The 19,203-nt window shown below is 47.3% G+C and overlaps 3 protein-coding genes across 34 annotated transcripts in view; 2 read left to right on the top strand and 1 right to left on the bottom strand.

The window, feature by feature from the left end:
- The window catches only part of LOC125428587 (zinc finger protein 883-like), a 1,608,225-nt gene that overhangs the window by 1,523,841 nt on the left and 65,181 nt on the right, over positions 1–19,203 (top strand). For 3 of the 30 annotated variants that reach the window (XM_048488975.1, XM_048488964.1, XM_048488970.1), the window contains one exon: positions 5,715–5,820. The exons of 24 other annotated variants lie outside the window; for them this stretch is intronic. In XM_048488975.1, the coding sequence (XP_048344932.1) occupies positions 5,736–5,820 (85 nt within the window). In that variant the 5' untranslated portion in view covers positions 5,715–5,735. Of the gene's footprint in view, positions 1–5,714; positions 5,821–6,726; positions 6,798–7,018; positions 7,146–19,203 lie in introns of all 30 variants that reach the window. 3 more of the 30 variants (XM_048488969.1, XM_048488968.1, XM_048488960.1) reach the window with 3 other exon arrangements.
- LOC125428550 (zinc finger protein 420-like) overlaps positions 1–19,203 on the bottom strand; it is an 88,744-nt gene that overhangs the window by 29,941 nt on the left and 39,600 nt on the right. The gene's annotated exons all lie outside the window — the stretch shown is intronic.
- LOC125428812 (ankyrin repeat domain-containing protein 9-like) overlaps positions 10,207–19,203 on the top strand; it is a 12,452-nt gene continuing 3,455 nt past the window's right edge. The window contains exons 1-2 of the mRNA XM_048489485.1: positions 10,207–10,218; positions 11,155–11,159. The gene's annotated coding sequence lies outside the window, so the exon portion shown is untranslated. The remainder of the gene's footprint in view (positions 10,219–11,154; positions 11,160–19,203) is intronic.

The raw sequence follows: 19,203 nt of genomic DNA, 5'->3' as shown, positions 1-19,203 counted from the left end.
CCCGAAGCAGGGTCCAGCCACGCCTGATCCCGGGGGCTGAATCCAGGGGGCTTCTTGGGACACACCACCCAGAGGGAGGGGACTGGCAGTGGAGACCGGGGGGAACCCGAGGGGTCTGTTCTTCCTGCTAGGGGAAGGCTTTGGGGAGGAGGAAAGGGGCGGCATCTCTAATAAGCCAGAGAAGGAGGTGATCAGGAGCTGGGGGGGGGGGGGGATCTGTCAGCCCTCCCTCCCCAAATGCTCCTGGACCCCTCCAGCTACCCCTTCCCTGTCCCTCATTTGGTCCTCCCCTCCCCAAAGCCCCCTTTGCAAAGGGAGGGGAGGAAGGAGGGGCGCTTGGGAGGACGTCCCCCCCACTGTCTCCGCATCAAGGAAAATGAACTCCTAGAGGGGCCAGTGAGGAGAGGCAGAGCGTGGGAGGCAACCAACTTCCCTCTTCCTTCCGGGGGTGGTCCTTGTTAAGCTTCCATTCACATAGCAGCTCCATCACCAGCCTCTTCCCAAGTAGGTAGTGAGGGGAGTGAGGGGAAAGTGGGGGTGCCAATGTGGAGGAGGTAGGTGGAAGGGGGGGCCAGAGGCCCGGATCCAGGAGAGCTCGCCCTCCTCTCTCCACAAGGCTTGGGGGAGGGGGTGAGAGGCAGCCCTTCCCCTGCATTGCAGAGGCCTGGAGAGTGGTTTTAGGATTTCAGCAGGTGAGTGGGGGAAGTGGAGGTCCTGGAGGAGTCCTCTTGGGGCGGGTGGGGTTGGAATTGGAGAGAAGGGGGGGAGGGAGGGGCTGGATTGGGGGTTGCTTAGGGACAGACTCCCCTGGCGGCTAGCCTCCCTCAAGGGCAAGAGACTGGCTGCAGAGGAGGCATCTGCATAAGCATAAGCATTTTATTGTCATTGTGCACGGTCTACTTGAGAAATTTACAGCAGCATTCCTCGATGCAAACAATTTTCAGACTCATACATCATCATCCTCCACTCCATCCCTACACAGCCCCAAATAATACATCAATAGGCTTAGCTGAGGAGTTTAGCATAGCCACAGCTCTAGAGTAGAAGCTGTCTCTAAGCCTCTTTGTCCTAGATTCTGAGGAGCCCTGTATCGTCTGCCAGATGGTAGCAGCAGTTCAAAAAAGAGAGAGTGTGCATTGGATGAGACGGGTCCCTTAGAATATTTCTGGGCTTTCTTTGAGGCTTGGGGCATTATAGATTTCTTCCAAGGAGGGGAGAGGGCAGCGATAATCCTTTGTGCAGTGAGGTGATCACCCTTTGGAGCGCCTTCCCATTCGCCATCACTGTGCAACTGGGAGAACCATACACAGATGCAGTAGGTTAGGACACTCTCACTATAGCACAGCCCGGTAAAAGGAGTACATCTGGGAGTAGCATCCTAGGTGGGCAAGGGAGTACATCTGGGTGGAGCCAAAGAGGAGTAAAAGGAGTACATCTGGGTGGGCAAAGGGAGTGCAGCCCCTCCAGGGCATAGGGAGGGGGACCGACCCCCCCCTGCCGCCCCTGTCTGTTCACTGGGGCATTCAAGGCCTCTGCAAATGAGGCTCATTCAAGGAGGGACTGAGTCTGCAGAGGACTTCACTTCATTGGGGAGGGCAGACCCCTGAGCAAAGAGCTCCAAAGGGGGTTCTCTAGGGGAGGGAAACGATACCTCTGGGGCCAAAATCCTCACACTGAGGGGTTGAGGATTGGGTGAAATGCAGGGCCGGGATCTGCCAGGCAGGCCCCAAAGGAAGGGGGGAGCAGTGAACTGGGAGAAGAGCTTCCTTATCTACCCCCCCCCCTTTACTCACATGCGCCCCGTTCCGGGGCCAGAGGGAGCTAGGAGCCACTGTGTGCAAAACAAAGAATCCCCTCAAAAAATAATAGTCAAGAATTAAAACACACAATAAACTGATTTTCTAACCGGTTTAGACTGGGGAGGGGGGCTGATGGATCAAGGCTGAGGAGGGGCTGCAGATTTGGGGGGAGCTCCCCTTCTGCCTCCTCTGCTTTTCCTTCAGCCTACAAAAAGCCAGCTAATATAGGCATTTGTTTTCTGGGATATGGGTGAGGGACAGCCCCCCCCTTACAATCCCCCACTTATTCTCCCTGTTGAATTATCGGCTGTCTGCATTGTGGGCTGCTTGTCTACTACACTGCATGTGTAGGAAGTGAGGAGTCACTCCAGACTCCTGGAGAAGATGCACCAGAGTTGCAGGATTTCTTCCAGCTCAGCAGTGCTGGGTGCTGGACGGAAGAACCGAGTGAAGGCCCCCATCAGGCATGCCTAGGAGACAGTCTCAGACTGGATTCATACAACCAAGGACACTGGGCACACAGTCTTTTTTCCTTGCAGTACTAGCGTTCTAAGGGCGGGGAGTTTTCCATTATGCAGAGAAACATTTATAGTTGTCACATTCTGGGCTGCAATCTCCCCTTGTCACCACAGGCCAGATAGTCCAGTTTTAGCCCTTAATCTGGAGCTGTGGACATGATACGTAATTTGATAATAAATCCAGAACGATCCACTGAAAAAATAGTGAAGATCCATCTTTTGGAACTCTGTTGTTGCTTTGTGGAGGTGCCACCAAGCAGCAGATTCATGATTTTTGGGGTGCTGTCTGTGGGTATGGACACAATATTTGGTTTGATGGCAGGTTTGTGGTGTCCCTGGGCAAAACCCACAAGGATCCATGCTTTGGAACTTTGCTTTTGTGCCGTGGCAGTGCCACAAAGCGGTGGATTCTTTAATAAACTTTTTATAAAGTTGCACATTCAAGGAAACTCCTGAAAATATAGAACAGATGACCCACCAAGGCAGAGCAGAGCTGCAGGTCTGTTCATCTTAAAAGAACTGGTTTGACAGAAGCCAGTAAACAGGCTAAAACTGTTAGGTGTGCTGGTACAATGATTGTTTCACATGCTTCATTGCTGTTATTTTTGTTTGATCTGATCTGATTCAGTTTGATACCCTGCCCTTTCCTGAATAATGCCAGCCTCAGGGCAGCTCACGTATTAAACATCGCACATACAGTAATAATAAGTTGGCTTCAAACATTAGTTAGCTATTAATTATAATAAAACACAATAAATTAAGATGGTGACTTGTCAGATATCATAGTCTAAGATCCCTCCTCCCTATGTTACATCAAAGACTTAATAATTTTGGGATGGAGAAGGGGGGCACTAAAACATGTGTCCTGTCTTATTTTTCCCCAAAAGAATACATTTGAACTTTGTTTACAAAACAGACGATATACATCAAGGCAGAGAAGAGCTGCAAGTCTATTCATCTTCATAAAACTGGATAGACAGATTTCAGAAACCAGACCAGAACGGGTAGATATTCATCATTGCTTGACATACTTCACTGCTTTTCTATATACTGTGTCTTATAAAAAACAAATACATTTGAAGTTTGTTTATTTTTATTTTCATAAATGTAAGTGTCAAAAGGTGGAATCACAGTGAAAGACATGCAGTTCTTTCATTAGGAAAAAAATATTTATTTTAGTGCTGTTCATGTATTGCATTATTGTTTTCATTCTTGATATTCAGGTTATTGGATATAGTGTTTTTAATCATTTCTGTTAAAGTTTATGGTTTAATTGCTGTTCTTTTGCGCCAGGCAGAGTAATTTTTCGTTACGTATGTGGATTTAAATAACCCCAGATCCCTTTCCTACTTTGATTTTGATGGGCCGGCTGCTGATCTGGATATTCAGACAGCAACCTCTCTGGCAATGGAGGCAGGGGACACTGCAAATCCTGCCACTGAGGGCTCTCCACCAATCAGTTAGTTAAGAAAGTTGGCGGTTGCTCTGGGTGAGGCGAGCCTCTGGTAGGTTGGGAAAAGATTAGTGAGAGGATCCATTCTTTTTGCCAGGTAAGAGAATTACAGACCCCCCCAGGCAACATAACAGGAGAAATTCAAGAGCTAAGTCACAGGAGGCCCACTAATGATTTTGTCTGGTACTTCCCCTCATCTACCATTTCCCAGATGCAGGGTTGCCAATATCCAAGTAAGGCCTGGAAATCCCCTGGGTTTGTTGCCCCCTCACAACTTCCATTCATCCCAGCAACCCTTGTGCCACAGTCCAAGCACAAACCATACTCCTGATGCAATCCCACTCTGTGCCAGCACAAAATTTATACTTGACCTACACTAACAGGAATGCCTGTGGATGGATATATCTCCTGACCCACTTAGCCCCTGGAACAGCCTCACTCAAAGTTACATCTTTAAAGAGCCAAACAGGCATATTAAAACAGGCACATTTTTTAAAAAGCCTGGTATTAGTGCCACAAAATATCATAAACCACATTTTCGTTCTTATCCACCATGTGTTTCCCTTCTGACATATTGCTATCACCTTCTACCCACCCTGCAAAGAAAGAAGCTCTTCTTCATACCCCAGTGAGAGGCGGCCCTATAGAAGAAGATGGAACAGCAAGACCCAGGTGGACTTGGACTTGGCAAGAGAGCAAGGAAAGACCCCCATCTCATCCACGATGGGAGTGTTGTTGCATTCTGGGAGAGAGCTGTGCCAGAGGTCTGGGATCAGGAGCCCCTGAACTCGGAAGTCCTTTGCCGACGCTTCTGGCAGTTCCGCTACAATGATGCCGATGGGCCCCGAGAGGTTTGCAGCCAGCTCCATGGACTTTGCAATCAATGGCTGAAGCCAGAGAGGCACTCCAAGAAGCAGATCCTGGACCTGGTGATCCTGGAGCAGTTCCTGACCATCCTGCCCCACGAAATGCAGCTCTGGGTCAGAGGATGTGGACCGGAGACCAGTTCCCAAGCGGTGGCCCTGGCCGAGGGTTTCCTCCTGAGTCAGGCAGAGGAGAAGAGGCAGGTAGAACAGGTGAGGGCTTGTCTTTCCACGCATGTCCAATTCAAGCAACAATATTTGACCTTCTTCTAAGACTTCCCTGCTTGATATTTGTCCAAATTTTAATCATCTGAACGGGAGATTAAAGAAGGTGGGTCAGCAGCCCCTTCTTCTGGGGCAGATGGAATTTCTTAGTTCTCTAGATTGTGGACTCATGCTTCCAGATAGCTCACAAGCCTTCCCTGCATGGCCAATTGGCCATGCAGGAAGGGGCTGATGGGAATTGTAGTTCCTGGACATCTGGAGAGCCGCAGGTTCCCTACCCCTGCTGACATCTGAGAATGGCCCCTACCCCTCTGCTCCAGATCAGGGGTAGGGAGCCTGGAAACTCTCCAGATGTTCAGGAACTGAATTCCCATCAGCCCTTCATGGCCAGTGGCCATGCAGGAAAGAACTGATAAGGCAAGGTCAGACGCAGGTTCTCAGATAGTTCTCCAGTGTTGAAAGAAAACCCTATCAGGTCTGCTTAAAGGAAGATACAGAGACTTGGAGCAGGGCAGGATCCGTTCCTTACTGTGGTAGTTAAGAGTGGTGGATTTTACTCTGGAGAACTAGATTTAATTCTGCACTCCTCCACATGAGCGGTGGACTCCAGTCTGGTGAACCAGGTTTATTTGCCTGCTCCTCCACATGAAGCCGTGTGGGTGTCTTTTGGTTAGTCACAGTTCTCTCCAAATTCTCTGAGCCCCACCCACCTCACCAGGTGTCTGTTGTGGGGAGAAGAAGGGAAGGAGTTTGTAAGCCGCTTTGACACTCTTTAAGGCTGAGAAAAGCGGGATATAAATCGAAACTCTTCTTGCTCTACTCCTTCTCTTACTTGTGGCTATTGCCGTTGTTTCAGAGGTTGGGTCTATCTGTGAAGATGGAAGCTAAGGTGGAAAGAGCTCCGTTGGAGGAAGGGCAGCTTGTCCAGGCCCAAGAATGTGCAAAAGATGCCCTCTCACATGGTAAGGACTCATTCTGACTCGATGGGATTGGGGCACCCAGTAAATTCAATGGGTAGAGAATTCTGGTAAGGAAAAAAATGACACTTCTTCATCCAAATTATGGCGCTCAGTGTTCAATAGTTGGGATGCCCATAAAAGTGGATTAGAAAACTCATGGAGGCAGCTCCACACATTGATTACAATATTTTCATCCCTCCTTTCTCCATTAGAGAGACTCAAGGCAGCTCAAAACAAAAGGCAGACAAATCTCAGCCAAGTTCTTCAGTCTTGTGAATAAACAAAGTCTGCATGTTCTGATCAGCACAGCTCTAAGAACATTGGCTAACTGTGTTTTGTGCTCATGTTTATCTTGCTTATTGGGGCATCTGACGAGCCACTGTGGGAAATAGATGCTAGGCTTTGCCAAAGGGCTTGAGGTGATATGATGCCATGTTGAAGTTTCCTCTCGCTGAAAACCCAGAAATTACATTAGTGGTTCAGCAGGTGCTACGGACACTCCTTGAGATTACCCTCAGTTTCAACATGTGCTTAATTCAAGTCCGGGCTTTTTGGGGGCGTGATGTGACAGCGAGTTTCCACGCAACGTCATTTTTTGCCTGCCTGTTTTTCTTCCAGCAGCCTGTCTGGGCCTTTGATCTGATGCAGCAGAGATGGTATCGCATTTTTAGCTCCATAGGACCAGTTTCAATTATCCAGGAAGTGTCATTCATAGCCCCTGAGGCTCCTGGGCGCCTTGTACTTCTCTTTTGCCACTTTCACTACTTTCTATAAAGGCTGAATCTTCTTTCTGAGTGTTCATATGGCAAGGTTTGACAGCCCTGTGAACAGGGGTGCAGGATGCATGATTCATACAAGCAAATAGAATAGGAATGAAAGCTAATATTCTTCCCTTTCCCTTTCTCGCAGGCAGTGAAGAGGCAGTTTTAATCCATTCTGTTTGTACAGGTGTGGAAACAGCTGCTGCACCTCTAGTCCAGGTAGGGGAGATGCGCAGGGGACTGCCTGGGTCCCACCTTCTTTCTCGGGGGGGGGGGGGGCTTTTCTCTTGCAATTGGTACTGAGGAACCCAGGAAAGAGGCTCTGAACACCACTCCTTACACACAAGCTAAGTTCTCCATCCTGCACCATCCCAGAGCACCCCCTGAGTTCTGTCTCTGCCTGACATGACTTCTCATTAGGGAATTTGCTTTTCTTTCAGTCTCTGGTTTCCTTTGAGGAGGTGGCCATGTATTTCACCAAGGCAGAGTGGGCGTTGCTGGATCCAGACCAAAGAGCTCTCTATGAAGAAGTCATGCTGGAGAACTATGAGAGCGTGGCGTGTCTGGGTAAGAAACTCTCATAGGTTGCAGAGGTACACATTTCTGCTTTTGGGATGAGGCATGAATCAAAATCTTGAATCCCAATATGTTGAGGCCTTTCCTTCTACTTGCTCCCTTATGGAGGCTTCGAGGTGGCAGGAAGACAGTGAAAGCAATATTCTGCATGGCTGAGTAGACTGACCCAAGACCCCTGGTTATCCCAGGGTAACTCAGCCAGAGAGGGTGCCCCAGCCTGGAGCCATTGCAGCACTGTGAGGCCCTCAGGAAAACAGTGGAAGGGGCCCCATCCTAATTCCTCAGTTTTGACAACCATTAGAAAACACTTTTCCTTCATATGAGATTACTGTGATCCCCTCTGGTGGTGAACTGGAGAGCCACAGTCACAGTTCACTCAGAATTTTCTTAACCCCACCTGCCTCACATGGGGCAGGGAGGGGAAGTTCATTGTAAGCTGCTGCGGTACTCTTTAAAGACAGAGAACCAGTGTGATCTTCTTCTTCTTATACTGGTTGGGATTGTGGGCTTTGATCTTGTCCTGGATTCCAACCCCCCTTCTTTGGATTTCTTTCCTTCCTAATATGAGAACCATCACTTTCTTCCTCTGCGTGTCAAAGGAGCCATAGAGGGTGTTTCCTTCCCAGATGAGTCGACTGCATTTCAAGGGAATGATCAAGGAATACCCCAAAGGATTTTTGCTTCACCACTTTGGACATCTTAGTTTGGCAGAATCACAAAAGCCTGCTGGGAAAAGAGGGAGGGAAAGCTTCTTGGCTTGAAATCTGGGATGTTCTAAAGCTCCTTCTGGGTTTGAACTTAGCTGTGGCTCTGCAGGGGCTGCTGTTTTTTTAACTATGGGATATTCCAGGGAAAGGTGTGAGTGTAGGCCTTTTCTACAACTGTCGCCTAGATGCCTTTGGGCCTTACCTGCCCCCAGCTGGAACCTCTTCCAAATATCATGGGGCCCTGTTTTGAAGTTTTTGGTTAACCCGGAGATATCCTGGCTTCTCCCTCCCTCCCAGCAAATGCTGAAAACCATCTATTAGTGGCTTTCATCACAACTATAATGGACCTGTCTGTGTAGTTGCAGTAGATCATTAGCAAATCCTTGTTGAGAGCCAGCGTGGACTCCAATGTGGAGAGAGGGGTTGGAGTCCCTACTCCTCCACATGAAGCCTGCTGCTGGACCTCGAGCCAGGCCCAGTTCTCTCAGAGGTTTCTCAATCCTACTTACCTCACAAAGTGCCTGTTGTGGGGAGGGAAAAGGAATGTGATTTGCAAGCTGCTTTGAGGATCTTTAGAGAAAAGTGGGGTATAAAAGTCTTTTCTTCTATTTAATCATAAGTAGCATAGGCTCAAAAGAACTGTGACAAATCAAATGTGGACAGTGGGGGAAGGATTGCTTTCCACTCAAAGCCTTTACAGAGAATTTGGAGAGGAATAAAGTATAAAAACTGCTGACCTGGAGGGCAAGTCTGGGGATAAGGTGTGACCCGCAGCTCAGTTGAGGGGAAAGTTGTGGGGGAAAATTGTTTGATAAACATATGTACCCATTAATGAGCAGTGATTGATTGGTAGGTTGGCTTCTTGTCAAGGTGCTGACTGGACCTCTTTCTATCTTCCAGCAGCACATGTAGAGGAGACAGTGAGGGTATTACAGGAATCCCCTGTGGAAACAAACAAGGATGAAGTTTCTGAAGGAAAGTTTGAGGACAGAGAGGGACCACCGAGGCAGGAGGGAAGCCATGCAGATAGGACAACGGATAAACCCTTTCAATCCCAAGGAGTAGGCTTCTGTGAAAACCCAGCATATAAGTGCATAGAGTGTGGAATGAACTTCTCAGATCAAAGGCAATATGAGATCCATTTGCAAATGCACAGTTTAAAGAAGACGCATCAATGCTTGGAGTGTGGTAAGACTTTCCTTTGCAGAATAGAACTCCTTAGGCATCAAATAAAGCACAAAGGAGAGAAACCTTATAACTGCTCAGACTGTGGCAAAAGCTTCTCACAAAAATCAAATCTTTTTCAACACCAAACAACTCATTCAGTAAAGAAGCCACTAATCTGCTTAGAGAGGGGAATTACCTTCTGTGGTAAAAGAAAGAGTAATGTACACATTCCAAACAACATTATACTGAGGGCACATAAATGCTTTTGGTGTAGAAAGTTCTTCAACTGCAGATCAAAGCTCCTTGTGCGCAAAAGAACACACAGAATGGAGAGGGCCTTTGAATGCTTAGAGTGTGGAAAGAGATTCAGTCAGAGTAGCACACTTCAACAACATCAAAGGACTCACACAAAGGAGAGACCTTTTGAATACTCAGAGTGTGGAAAGAGATTCAGTCAGAGTAGCACACTTCAACAACATCAAAGGACTCACACAAAGGAGAGACCTTTTGAATACTCAGAGTGTGGAAAGAGATTCAGTCAGAGTGGCAGTCTTCAAGACCATCAAAGAACTCACACGAAGGAGAGACCTTTCGAATGCTCAGATTGTGAAAAGAGATTCAGTCAGAGTAGCACTCTTCAACAGCATCAAAGAACTCACACAAAGGAGAGACCTTTTGAATGCTCAGAGTGTGGAAAGAGATTCAGTCGCAGTAGCAGTCTTCAACAGCATCAAATAACTCACACAAAGGAGAGACCTTTTGAATGCTCAGAGTGTGGAAATAGATTCAGTCGCAGTAGCAGTCTTCAACAGCATCAAAGAACTCACACAAAGGAGAGACCTTTTGAATGCTCAGAGTGTGGAAAGAGATTCAGTCAGAGTAGCACTCTTCAACAGCATCAAAGAACTCACACAAAGGAGAGACCTTTTGAATGCTCAGTGTGTGGAAAGAGATTCAGTCGCAGTAGCAGTCTTCAACAGCATCAAAGAACTCACACAAAGGAGAGACCTTTTGAATGCTCAGAGTGTGGAAAGAGATTCAGTCGCAGTAGCAATCTTCAACGGCATCAAAGAACTCACACAAAGGAGAGGCCTTTTGAATGCTCAGAGGATGGAAAGAGATTGTCACAGTAACAGTCTCCAAGTGCATCAAAGAACTCACACAAATGAGAGACCTTTTGAATGCTCCAAGTGTGGAAAGAGATTCAGTCACAGTAACAGTTTCCAAGTGCATCAAAGAACTCACACAAATGAGAGACCTTATGAATGCTCTGATTGTGAAAAGAGATTGAGGCCATTTCTGCATGGGCATGATTGGCGGAGTGCATCGGGCGCAGTACGACGCCGACGCACCCCCCAGGACTGTTCGCACGAATGGTCCTGGTAGGGGCGGGGAAGACGGCGCAGCCTGCATGGAGGCTGCGCCATCGCCCAAACGCCTTCCCTTCCCTCCGACCTTCCGGCGCGTGACAGCTCTGGAGTCGCAGGGCAGGGGGACGTGTCCCCAGGCCTGGGCGACGCGCCAGAAGGTCGGAGGGAAGGTAAGGCATTTGGGAAAGGGGGGGATGGCGCCTTCCAGCCACTGCTGTTACGCGACGGCAGCAGTTGGAAGCCACTGATTTTGAAAACCTCGGCCATCACGAACCCCTCCCCAGGGACTGTGTTTAGCGTCCCTGGGTCACTGTATTCCGCCAATGCGGAAACAGCCCGAGTCACAGTAGCACTCTTCAAGCGGCATTAAAGAACTCACACAAAGGAGCGGCCTTTTGAATGCTCAAAGTGTGGAAAGAGATTCAGTCGCATGATAGCACTTTTTCAAAAAAACATCAAAAAAGAACTCATACAAAAGTAGAGAGACCTTTTGATAGCTCAGAGTGTGGAAAGAGATTCAGTCCACAGTAAGCAGTCTCTAAGGGCATGGTGAAGAACCTTGCCACACAAATGATGAGACCTGGCAACAGATTTAGTCATAGAGTATTCATTCATTTATCAACCTTTTATTACATAGGTGAAAGAGAAAAAAAGTAGGGGGAAAAAACCCAAAGAAGAACAGAATTGCATGCACCTTGGTAATAAATATTTTGCTTAAGCATCCACTGTCTCCCCTGGGGCACGCATAGATCTTAGTAAAAAAGAAAGTGAACTTTCCCACTGTCAGTTAATGAAGACTGGCGACATTCTTAAGGTGTTAGCATCAAGACAGGAATTCCTCAGGAGACCATATAGTTCACAATGTAGCAGGAGGGAATATATGGCTGGGGATTCGGCTATCTGCATCTGGGGAACATGGGCATAGTCTTTTCATGGGGGTGGTATGGACATAGGAGTGGCCATTTAAGTTTGATGTTGAAAGGATGTTAAACTGCTCTTGCATGAACTTCCTTCGTAATTGTTAGCTTCGCGTAAACAGATAAAAGTATGCCAAAGGAGGCACCCATATGTAGGGGTAAAGCCCACATAGCCTAGAAGCAAGCAAGTTGTGAATTCCAAGTCATGAAGTAGCATGCAAAAGAAAGTGTGCTTTTTTAACTTATTATATAGTAATATTATGTTGGCATAATTGTAGCCATTTTGTTATATTTCTAGAAGCTAAAATCGTCTTGTCTGTCTCTGTTCCTACCAAATGCAGCTGTAAAAGATTGACGCTATTATTTTCAACATGGTCACAAAAACAACTAAAACAAGAGTTAATTGAAGGGCATTCCTTTTGGTTTCTGTAACTGTTTTCACCTAGGAACTTTTGCAATAACCGTTCTTGCTATGGCTTAATTAGTTGAGTAATTTCATTGTTTTAGCAGGTGTCACATGGTATAGAGCACTTTCCTGTATAGTTTTAGTATGATGTATCAGATGTATCTTGCTTATGCTGTTTTGCTTTTATATGTAGTATTGCTTTGTTTTGGCTTTGTACTTTGTTCCTGACTTGGAGAGACAGAATCTGCTTGCTTTAGGAGACCGAGGCTCACAGCAAAGGGGAATGGAATTTTTTCTGACTGAAGATCTTGCTTTGGGATTCCTTTCTGCTATGCTAGTGTTGCGCAAGGTATTTCCTCAGGTTTCCTGTTTTGTACCATCTGCACTCTTACCAATACCAGTGCCTATTTGAACTATTTTTTTTTTAATAAAGCCAAAAAATATATTTTATGGTTTTGTTGTTTGAAGTAAGTTTGGTTCAGGAAAAAGAGAACCCACTCCATCTAAGGGTCAGTCCTGTGGTGAGCACTTGGGAACCTTCCGACAATAGCCAACTTCAAAAAGCATCAAATAACCCACATAAAGGAGAGACCTTTTGAATGCCTGCAAGGAGATGTAAAGAGATTCAGTTAGGTGTGATTAGTTACTCTCTTTTTCTTCCTTTTGTGTTCTTTGTGTTCTGAGTTATTATAAAGAGTTCTCTTTAATTCCTATATGGCTATTTTATACCTGCACTGCAAAGTTGTTGATTCTATTTCTGCCAATCTTTTTCTTACTTTTTATTTTTTAGCAAATTAGTTTCCCTAACTCATCCATCAACAAAATTTTAATTTTTTCATTTGGCTATATGAATACCCTTTCCACAGTTCAAAGAGCTTAACTGGTGGAAACCTCCTACCTCCTCTTCTTTCTATCTTCTTCCCAGCCATTACCTGAGCGTTATCCTACTGCTTAATCTTCTGTCTAAGACATGCAAAGTTGAACTTTGTGTATCGTATATGCGGCATGCGGGGCATATATAGAATTGGAGTCAAAGCTATATTGATCTCTTTGGATTTTGGTTAAAAGCGTTTAGAAAAAGTATTGGCTGTTTATCCATTTTAATCGCCGAAATGAGCAGTTTCATCACAATAATAATTAGGAAAGGAGTTGATAATAAAACTGCAGATTGGTCATGCACCCTTATATAAAAGCAGTGAGATGCGATTGCACTTGGAGTACTGGTTAACTCAGTTCTGCAGTCGGCCCACATCTTAAAAAGGATATCGAAGGCGATACAGAAGAAGTGCAAGAGAGAAGGACAATGACCAGACGATTGACAGGAGTTGGAGCACCTTCCCTTATGAGGAGAGGCTGCGAAGCCGTTTGGGACTCTTTCGTTTTGGAGAGGAGGCGTCTGAGGGGGGATATAGATTGAAGTCTATAGAAATTATGCATGGGGTAGAAAATGTTGGCCGGAGAGAAATTTTTCTACCTCTTTCTCCACCAATACTAGAACCAGGGGGCATACATTATAGAAAATGCTGGGGGGAAGCTGCAATTAGGACTAATAAAAGGGAAACATTTCTTCACGCACTTATTATTGTGATTGGTGTTTTGGAATATGCTGCCACAGGGAGGTGGTGATGGCCCACTAACCTGGATATCTTCTAAAAGCGAGCTTGGACAGATTTATGCGAGGAGAAGTTGATCTATGGCTACCAATCTTGATCCTCCTTGATACTCCAGATTACAAATGCCTTTAGCAGACCAAGGTGGTGCTCCAGGAGCAGCAGCAGCAGCAGAAGGCCATTGCTTTCACCTCCTGCATGCCTTGAGAGCTCCCAAAGGCACCTGGTGGACCACTGAACACAGTAGCAGAGAGTGCTGGACTAGATGGACTCCTGGTCTGATCCAGCGAGGCTTGTTCTTATGCTGCTATCTGAGTTAACAAAATTCCATCTGGCAAGCAAAAAACAAAATTATCAGGAAAATAGGAAAGAAATAGGTCCTATCTCTAGAAAAGGACTGCTTATTTGGCGTATTTGGAATGCATGTAAATTGTTAAAAACTACTTTAATATGATGGGATTATAGAAAACTAATAAGAGTGGCAGATAAAACATGCTCTCTCAATAAATTTTTTTCTGTTTGTTGGTGAGAGTGGTTTGTATGGCACCCATATATCATCCAAACAGTGGTGTAGCTGTTGAAAAGGAGGGATGAATCCTTCCTGGACCCTGGGGAAAGAGAATTCCACACCTGTGGAGCCAACACCCCAAAGGGCCCTGAGCCACCTGTGCAGAAGGAAATCCAGTGCCAGCCAAACAGTTGAATTAAAAGCGAGGTGTTAGCAGAAGGTGAAGTAATTCTTGGGGGTATCCATGAAGAGACGCAAGACTGTCCATATAAAACAACTAAGCGGGACCAGCCGCAGCGTTGCTGTGGCTTATTGTGGAGGTAAGGAAATGGAAAAGGAGACAGTGAGCAGCAAATCAATTTGCAGAGGCCAGCGGGTACATGCTCATGCAAACACGCATGACCCTGATACTGTCGCGATGTCATTGATGTTGTGTGCCTGCCATTCCTGGGGGGGGGGGGATGGGAAGGCACCCCTCCCACACGTATCTAGGCTGGCTGGTCATGATCGCTTTACCTGGGAGTAGAAGTTTGGTTGAATTTGGCAATGGGGTGTCACTTCTGAGGGGAAACCCTCTGAGAAGTGATATTTTAAGCCATTCAAAGTTATGTCACAGATTTGCTGTGCAGGAGCTTACTCCTGAGTAATCACGTGCCTGGTTTTCTTAACTGCTTAACACGCAGTATTCAGGGAATCTAGGGTGCCTGGCCCCTCCCTCCCTCCCGTCCCTTGCATAGCTCAAGCCCCTCACTCTCTTCCCTCCCTCACTTAACGCTTCCCTTACCAAGCCACCCCTCCCCCTCCCTCCATTCCCTTTCTCCCTCCCAGCTAGGAGTGGGTTGAGAGTCATTATCAAGATGCTGGGCCCCTGCCTCCCCTCCCTTGCATGCCACCCCTCACTGCATCTCCCCTCTCTCACTTCTCTTCCCTTGCATGCCTCCCCCTCCGTCCCTTTCCTCTCCCCTCCTCTCTTCCCTTACATGCCACCCCTCCCTCCCTCCCCTCTCTCCCTCGTGTGCATGTGTGTGTGTTTGTGTTCCACTTCCACTTGAGTTACTGCCCTATGTACTGTTTCCACTGCTCATATCTGGCCATTTGAGTGAACATTCTAAGCAGCCACGAACATTCCTAAAAGTGAGAGATACCCACAGGCAGCTGCATGGTCGCTTCACCATGGAGGCGTAGCCAGGAAAAAGGCGTTTTACCTGGAGCCAGGTTGTGAAATTTCATGTATGTGAACATCTAAAACACTCTCGCCTGGCTGACTATGAGTGGCTGGCTACAGAATTTTCAGGAGAATTGGCCCAGCAGTTAACTGAAGGAGTATACTGTCATCAACAAAGAACACTGTTAGCTTTTTTTATATATATAGATAAATCAGGAACTTAATTATTTTCTTCTGTATTTTAGACTTCACACCTGATTTGTGGGGTTGCCCTTGATAACCCACAGGAGTGTTAGGTGGGGGGCAGAATCCTGGATTCTGTTTTTCCTTCATTTTCTCGAGATTCTGCTTGCAGAGGGGACCCATTGCCCGTTCCTCTGCCTTCTCTGAGTGGTTTGGCAGCCCTGCTTCCCTATAGAAGCTACACTTTAAGCTGCTTCTAGAAGCATTATAATTCAAAGCTAAAAGCACTGTTTTGGACTGGGAACACAGCCATACATCCAGGAAACCCCACAACACCCCAATGATTCCACGCCATGTAGAAAGCCTTCGACCATACACTGGGAAATATGACATTTTTTCTTTTTTAAGAATTAGAGAGAACCATTTTACAATATTTTTTCTGTTGTTGGAAGCTGTTTGCCCACATACAAGGCAAGAAGCTTCCAGTTTTGAGGTAAAGAGGGAGTTCCTGGGCAGGCACTTGCAGGAGAAAATGGGAGAGGGGGGGAGGAGTCACCGGAGAATGGTTTGCATGGCTTGCAGGCATGGGGGGGCCTTGAGGACCATGTTTCCCCCCACCAGGCTGTTGAACTTGTCCTCCCTAGCAGAAGTGCTTAGCAAGCGTTCTGGATGTTCTAAGTTAGAAACTTGCCCATCTGGAACTGGGGATTAGGCATGAGAATAGCAAGAGGTAATCGAGGCAGGAGGGGATTTTTTGGTTGCTACATGAGCTCTGGACCCCACATCTGCTCTAGGATTTTGTTAGCATCCAGGCAGAGGTGAGACGCGAGTCCCTGTCCTCCTATCCTGGGAGAGGCCCCATTTCCCTAGGAGGATGAGGACTATGTCGGACCCTCCAGGGAGCTGACAGGGCTGAGGATGCAGAGGGAGTCTTGCCATCTTCCAGGTGAGGCAGAGCATGGCCCCGGCTCTATCGATGTAGGAGGAGGGTCAAAGGAAACTAGGCTTCCGTTTGTTTTGCGATACTGACGATCAGCCCCAACAATGTATCTCCCTGTCATGCCCTGACGAGCCATGGCCAGGTGAGGGGGGCAGAGAGAGGCGAGGGCAATAGCAGAAATGTCCTCAGGGGACTTTTGAGGAAGGCTTCAGCTGGAAGCAGGGACCCAGCAGATACTGGGAAATAAAGGCAGGTGATAGTGAGTAACTCCACGGACACACAACAGGGCTTCCGAAGGGGAATACATTTTCCGAGCTGGCATCTTGCTCCCAGTGGAAATATTCCGTGGTCACTCAAAGCTGTCGCTTCCAGCATCCACACGCGAGACTTGTGATCTCTCACAGCCCTGGCAGAACATATAAGGATGCAGCAGTATGAAGTTGCAGTGCCCGGCATCTGGCGAAGATCATCCGGTAGAAAGCCGGCCTGAGTGATTAGCCATGTTTCCAAAAGTACTGATAAGCAGCAGAAGTCTATATCTGCAGGGAAAATGGAGCCTGGGGCAAGACCTGGAGTTTTATGCCCACCCTTCCAGTTGAGGATTTTTGTCCTGTGAACAGACAAAAACAGTATATTAGAAAACTAGCTTTAGAGTTATAAAGTGTTCTTCATTCCAACACCGGACATAGGGTCATTTTGTTTGCAATTCAAAAGAGATCTCAGGAGGCTCCATCTGGAGGATGAGAGACCCCATTAAAAAACTGCTCATTTTGAATTTTAACTTTGCCCCAAATATCCTGAGGTGGACAAAGCAGGCACCATCAGAGAATTTGGGAAAGTAAAATATGAAGTTTGGACATCTGTCCAAGATCAATGGTTCTCAAACTGTTTCCGCGTTGCCCGTCTCCTTGGCTTCCAAGGACCCACATCACTTTGGTACCTCCTCCCTCTGCGCATACAAAACACACACATCTTCCTTGGTATTCCGGCCTACCTGCTACGGAATTTAAAACAGCAGTGAGGAGACCGCACGGACCTTTTCCTTTTTAAAAAAATATTGTGCCTTACCAAAGCAGGTGGTGATGAAGGGCTCTTTGCGCTTGGCCCACCCCTCGGAAGTGTGGTGTGGTGTTTGGTTAAGAGCAGGTGGATTCTAATCCTGGAGAACTGGGGTTGATTCCCCACTCCTGCACCTGAGTGGCAGAAGGCTTCTCCTGAGTGAACCAGATGAGTAGTCACGCATGAAGATGCTTTTGAAACCAGAATGGCATGACAGTGACAAGGTACAGCTCCGAGAGCCTGCCCGGAGGAGCAGAAACCTGCCTACTTGAAGAGTGGAATACAGCACCTTGAATGGAATGACAGTCTCTAGCAGCCAGAAATTATTCATTCTGGGTCTTGGATTGAAGAGTCGTCATGGTGGAGATGAGAAGTCCCAAAAAGGAAAAACAATGTTTCACTCTAGGGAGACTGTCATTTCCAGACCCAGAAATGGTCTCCTATTCCCCAGGGATGAGTCGATCATTCCACTGGGAGAGGGATCTGTTAGTCCAGTCCAAGTAACATTTTTAGGGACTATCATTTCCACTCAGGGGCTCTCTTTCCGGAGCCCAAACCAGTTTTCTGCTTCAAGGGACCACCCGGTCCACTCCTGAGGAGCTGAAACTGGGAGCTCAAAATCGAATTTATCTGGTCCCAGGAACTGCCTTCACTCTCTAGGAGCTGTCATTTTACCACTGCACAAAAACACTTTTTTCTAATGCCCCAGACACCATTTTTCCATGTAGGGGAGTTCCTGGTCCATTTCCCAGAGTTGGGATCTTCTGCTCCCAGCCATTGGCTTTCCGCTGAGGGGGGAGATGTCCCTTCCACACCCACAACATTCCCGATGCTACTTCTAATTGTTCCCCAAAGGGACACATTCTTGTCATTAGTTTTCATGGCCCATCCCTAAAGAGCACCTGAATCCAGATAGAGTTGATAGTTCCACTTTCAACTTTACATGGAAAGCATATAGAGGCAGCGTGGAGTAGCAGTTAAGTTGTGCGCGCCTGGATGACCTTGGACCAGTCACCCGGCTCTCAGCCTGACCTACCTCACAGGGTTGTTGTGATGATAATGTAACCTCTAACTCTGCGGGTTCGGTGGGGCAGAACTTGGAATGGAGTTTGCAACAACAAATTTTAAAAACAACATGGTTTTACTTTCTTAACATATAACCTCAACATTTAACATTTAACATCACACTTCAAGGTCTGTTGTTCAGGTTACATTTTCAAGTCCTTCCGAGGTTACAGTCTACTGATACTGCCAAGAGTCCAATTCTTCTTTGCAAGTGGGTTGGCTCCTAGAGACTCCAAGGGCTTAGTGAACAAGATTCAACATGATGAAGGTTTCCAGGAGAACTCTCACCCATTACACAACCACAAAGGCACTTACCAAGGTGTTAAGGGGTTATAGGAAATCAAGGTCCGAGGTCTGGTGGCCTTGTCTCCTCCAAGAACAGCATAGGCTCTGCAGCCTCTTGCTGCTTTAAGTCTCCACCCCTTACTGGGTCAACCCATTCCTGAGCATGGGGGTTACAATAGCATGGAGGAGTAGAGAACAGTGAAAGCCGTTTGGGGGAGAAAAGGACTGGGTGCACTTGAGCCAGAGGAAATGCCAGGGACAGCCTACTCCCTAAATAATGACTGGGAGGAGGGCTTTTACATAGAGTTGCCCTAGGAACCACGTGTGGGCCCAAATCCCCTTTGGAGTGGATCTGCTAGCGCTGCACTTCCTGGAGGGCAAGGGAATTTGAGTCCCCCTCCTCCATGCTGGACTTCTGCAAGAATTGCTCCTGGTGGGGCAGCCCTCTTTGCAAGGCTCTCCTCCGGAGCTCTCGTCGCCACCTCGAGCCCTGGAAAGGGCAGGACGCCCCATCGCATCCCCTCCGCATTGGGAAAGAGAGATGCTGAGGGGCACTCAGTCCAGAGCCACTTTTTTGGTTGCTTTTTTGCCTCCCCCGCCCCCAGCCTTGCTCAGGTCCCCCCCCCCCCGCCCAGCCAATTTCCCTCCCTCCCATCACAGCCCCCTT

This window comes from Sphaerodactylus townsendi, linkage group LG03 (genome assembly GCF_021028975.2).
Source record: "Sphaerodactylus townsendi isolate TG3544 linkage group LG03, MPM_Stown_v2.3, whole genome shotgun sequence".
NCBI classification, from domain to species: Eukaryota; Metazoa; Chordata; class Lepidosauria; order Squamata; family Sphaerodactylidae; genus Sphaerodactylus; species Sphaerodactylus townsendi.
Note: the sequence above shows the minus strand (reverse complement) of the source record. Positions and strands in the feature narration are given on the sequence as shown.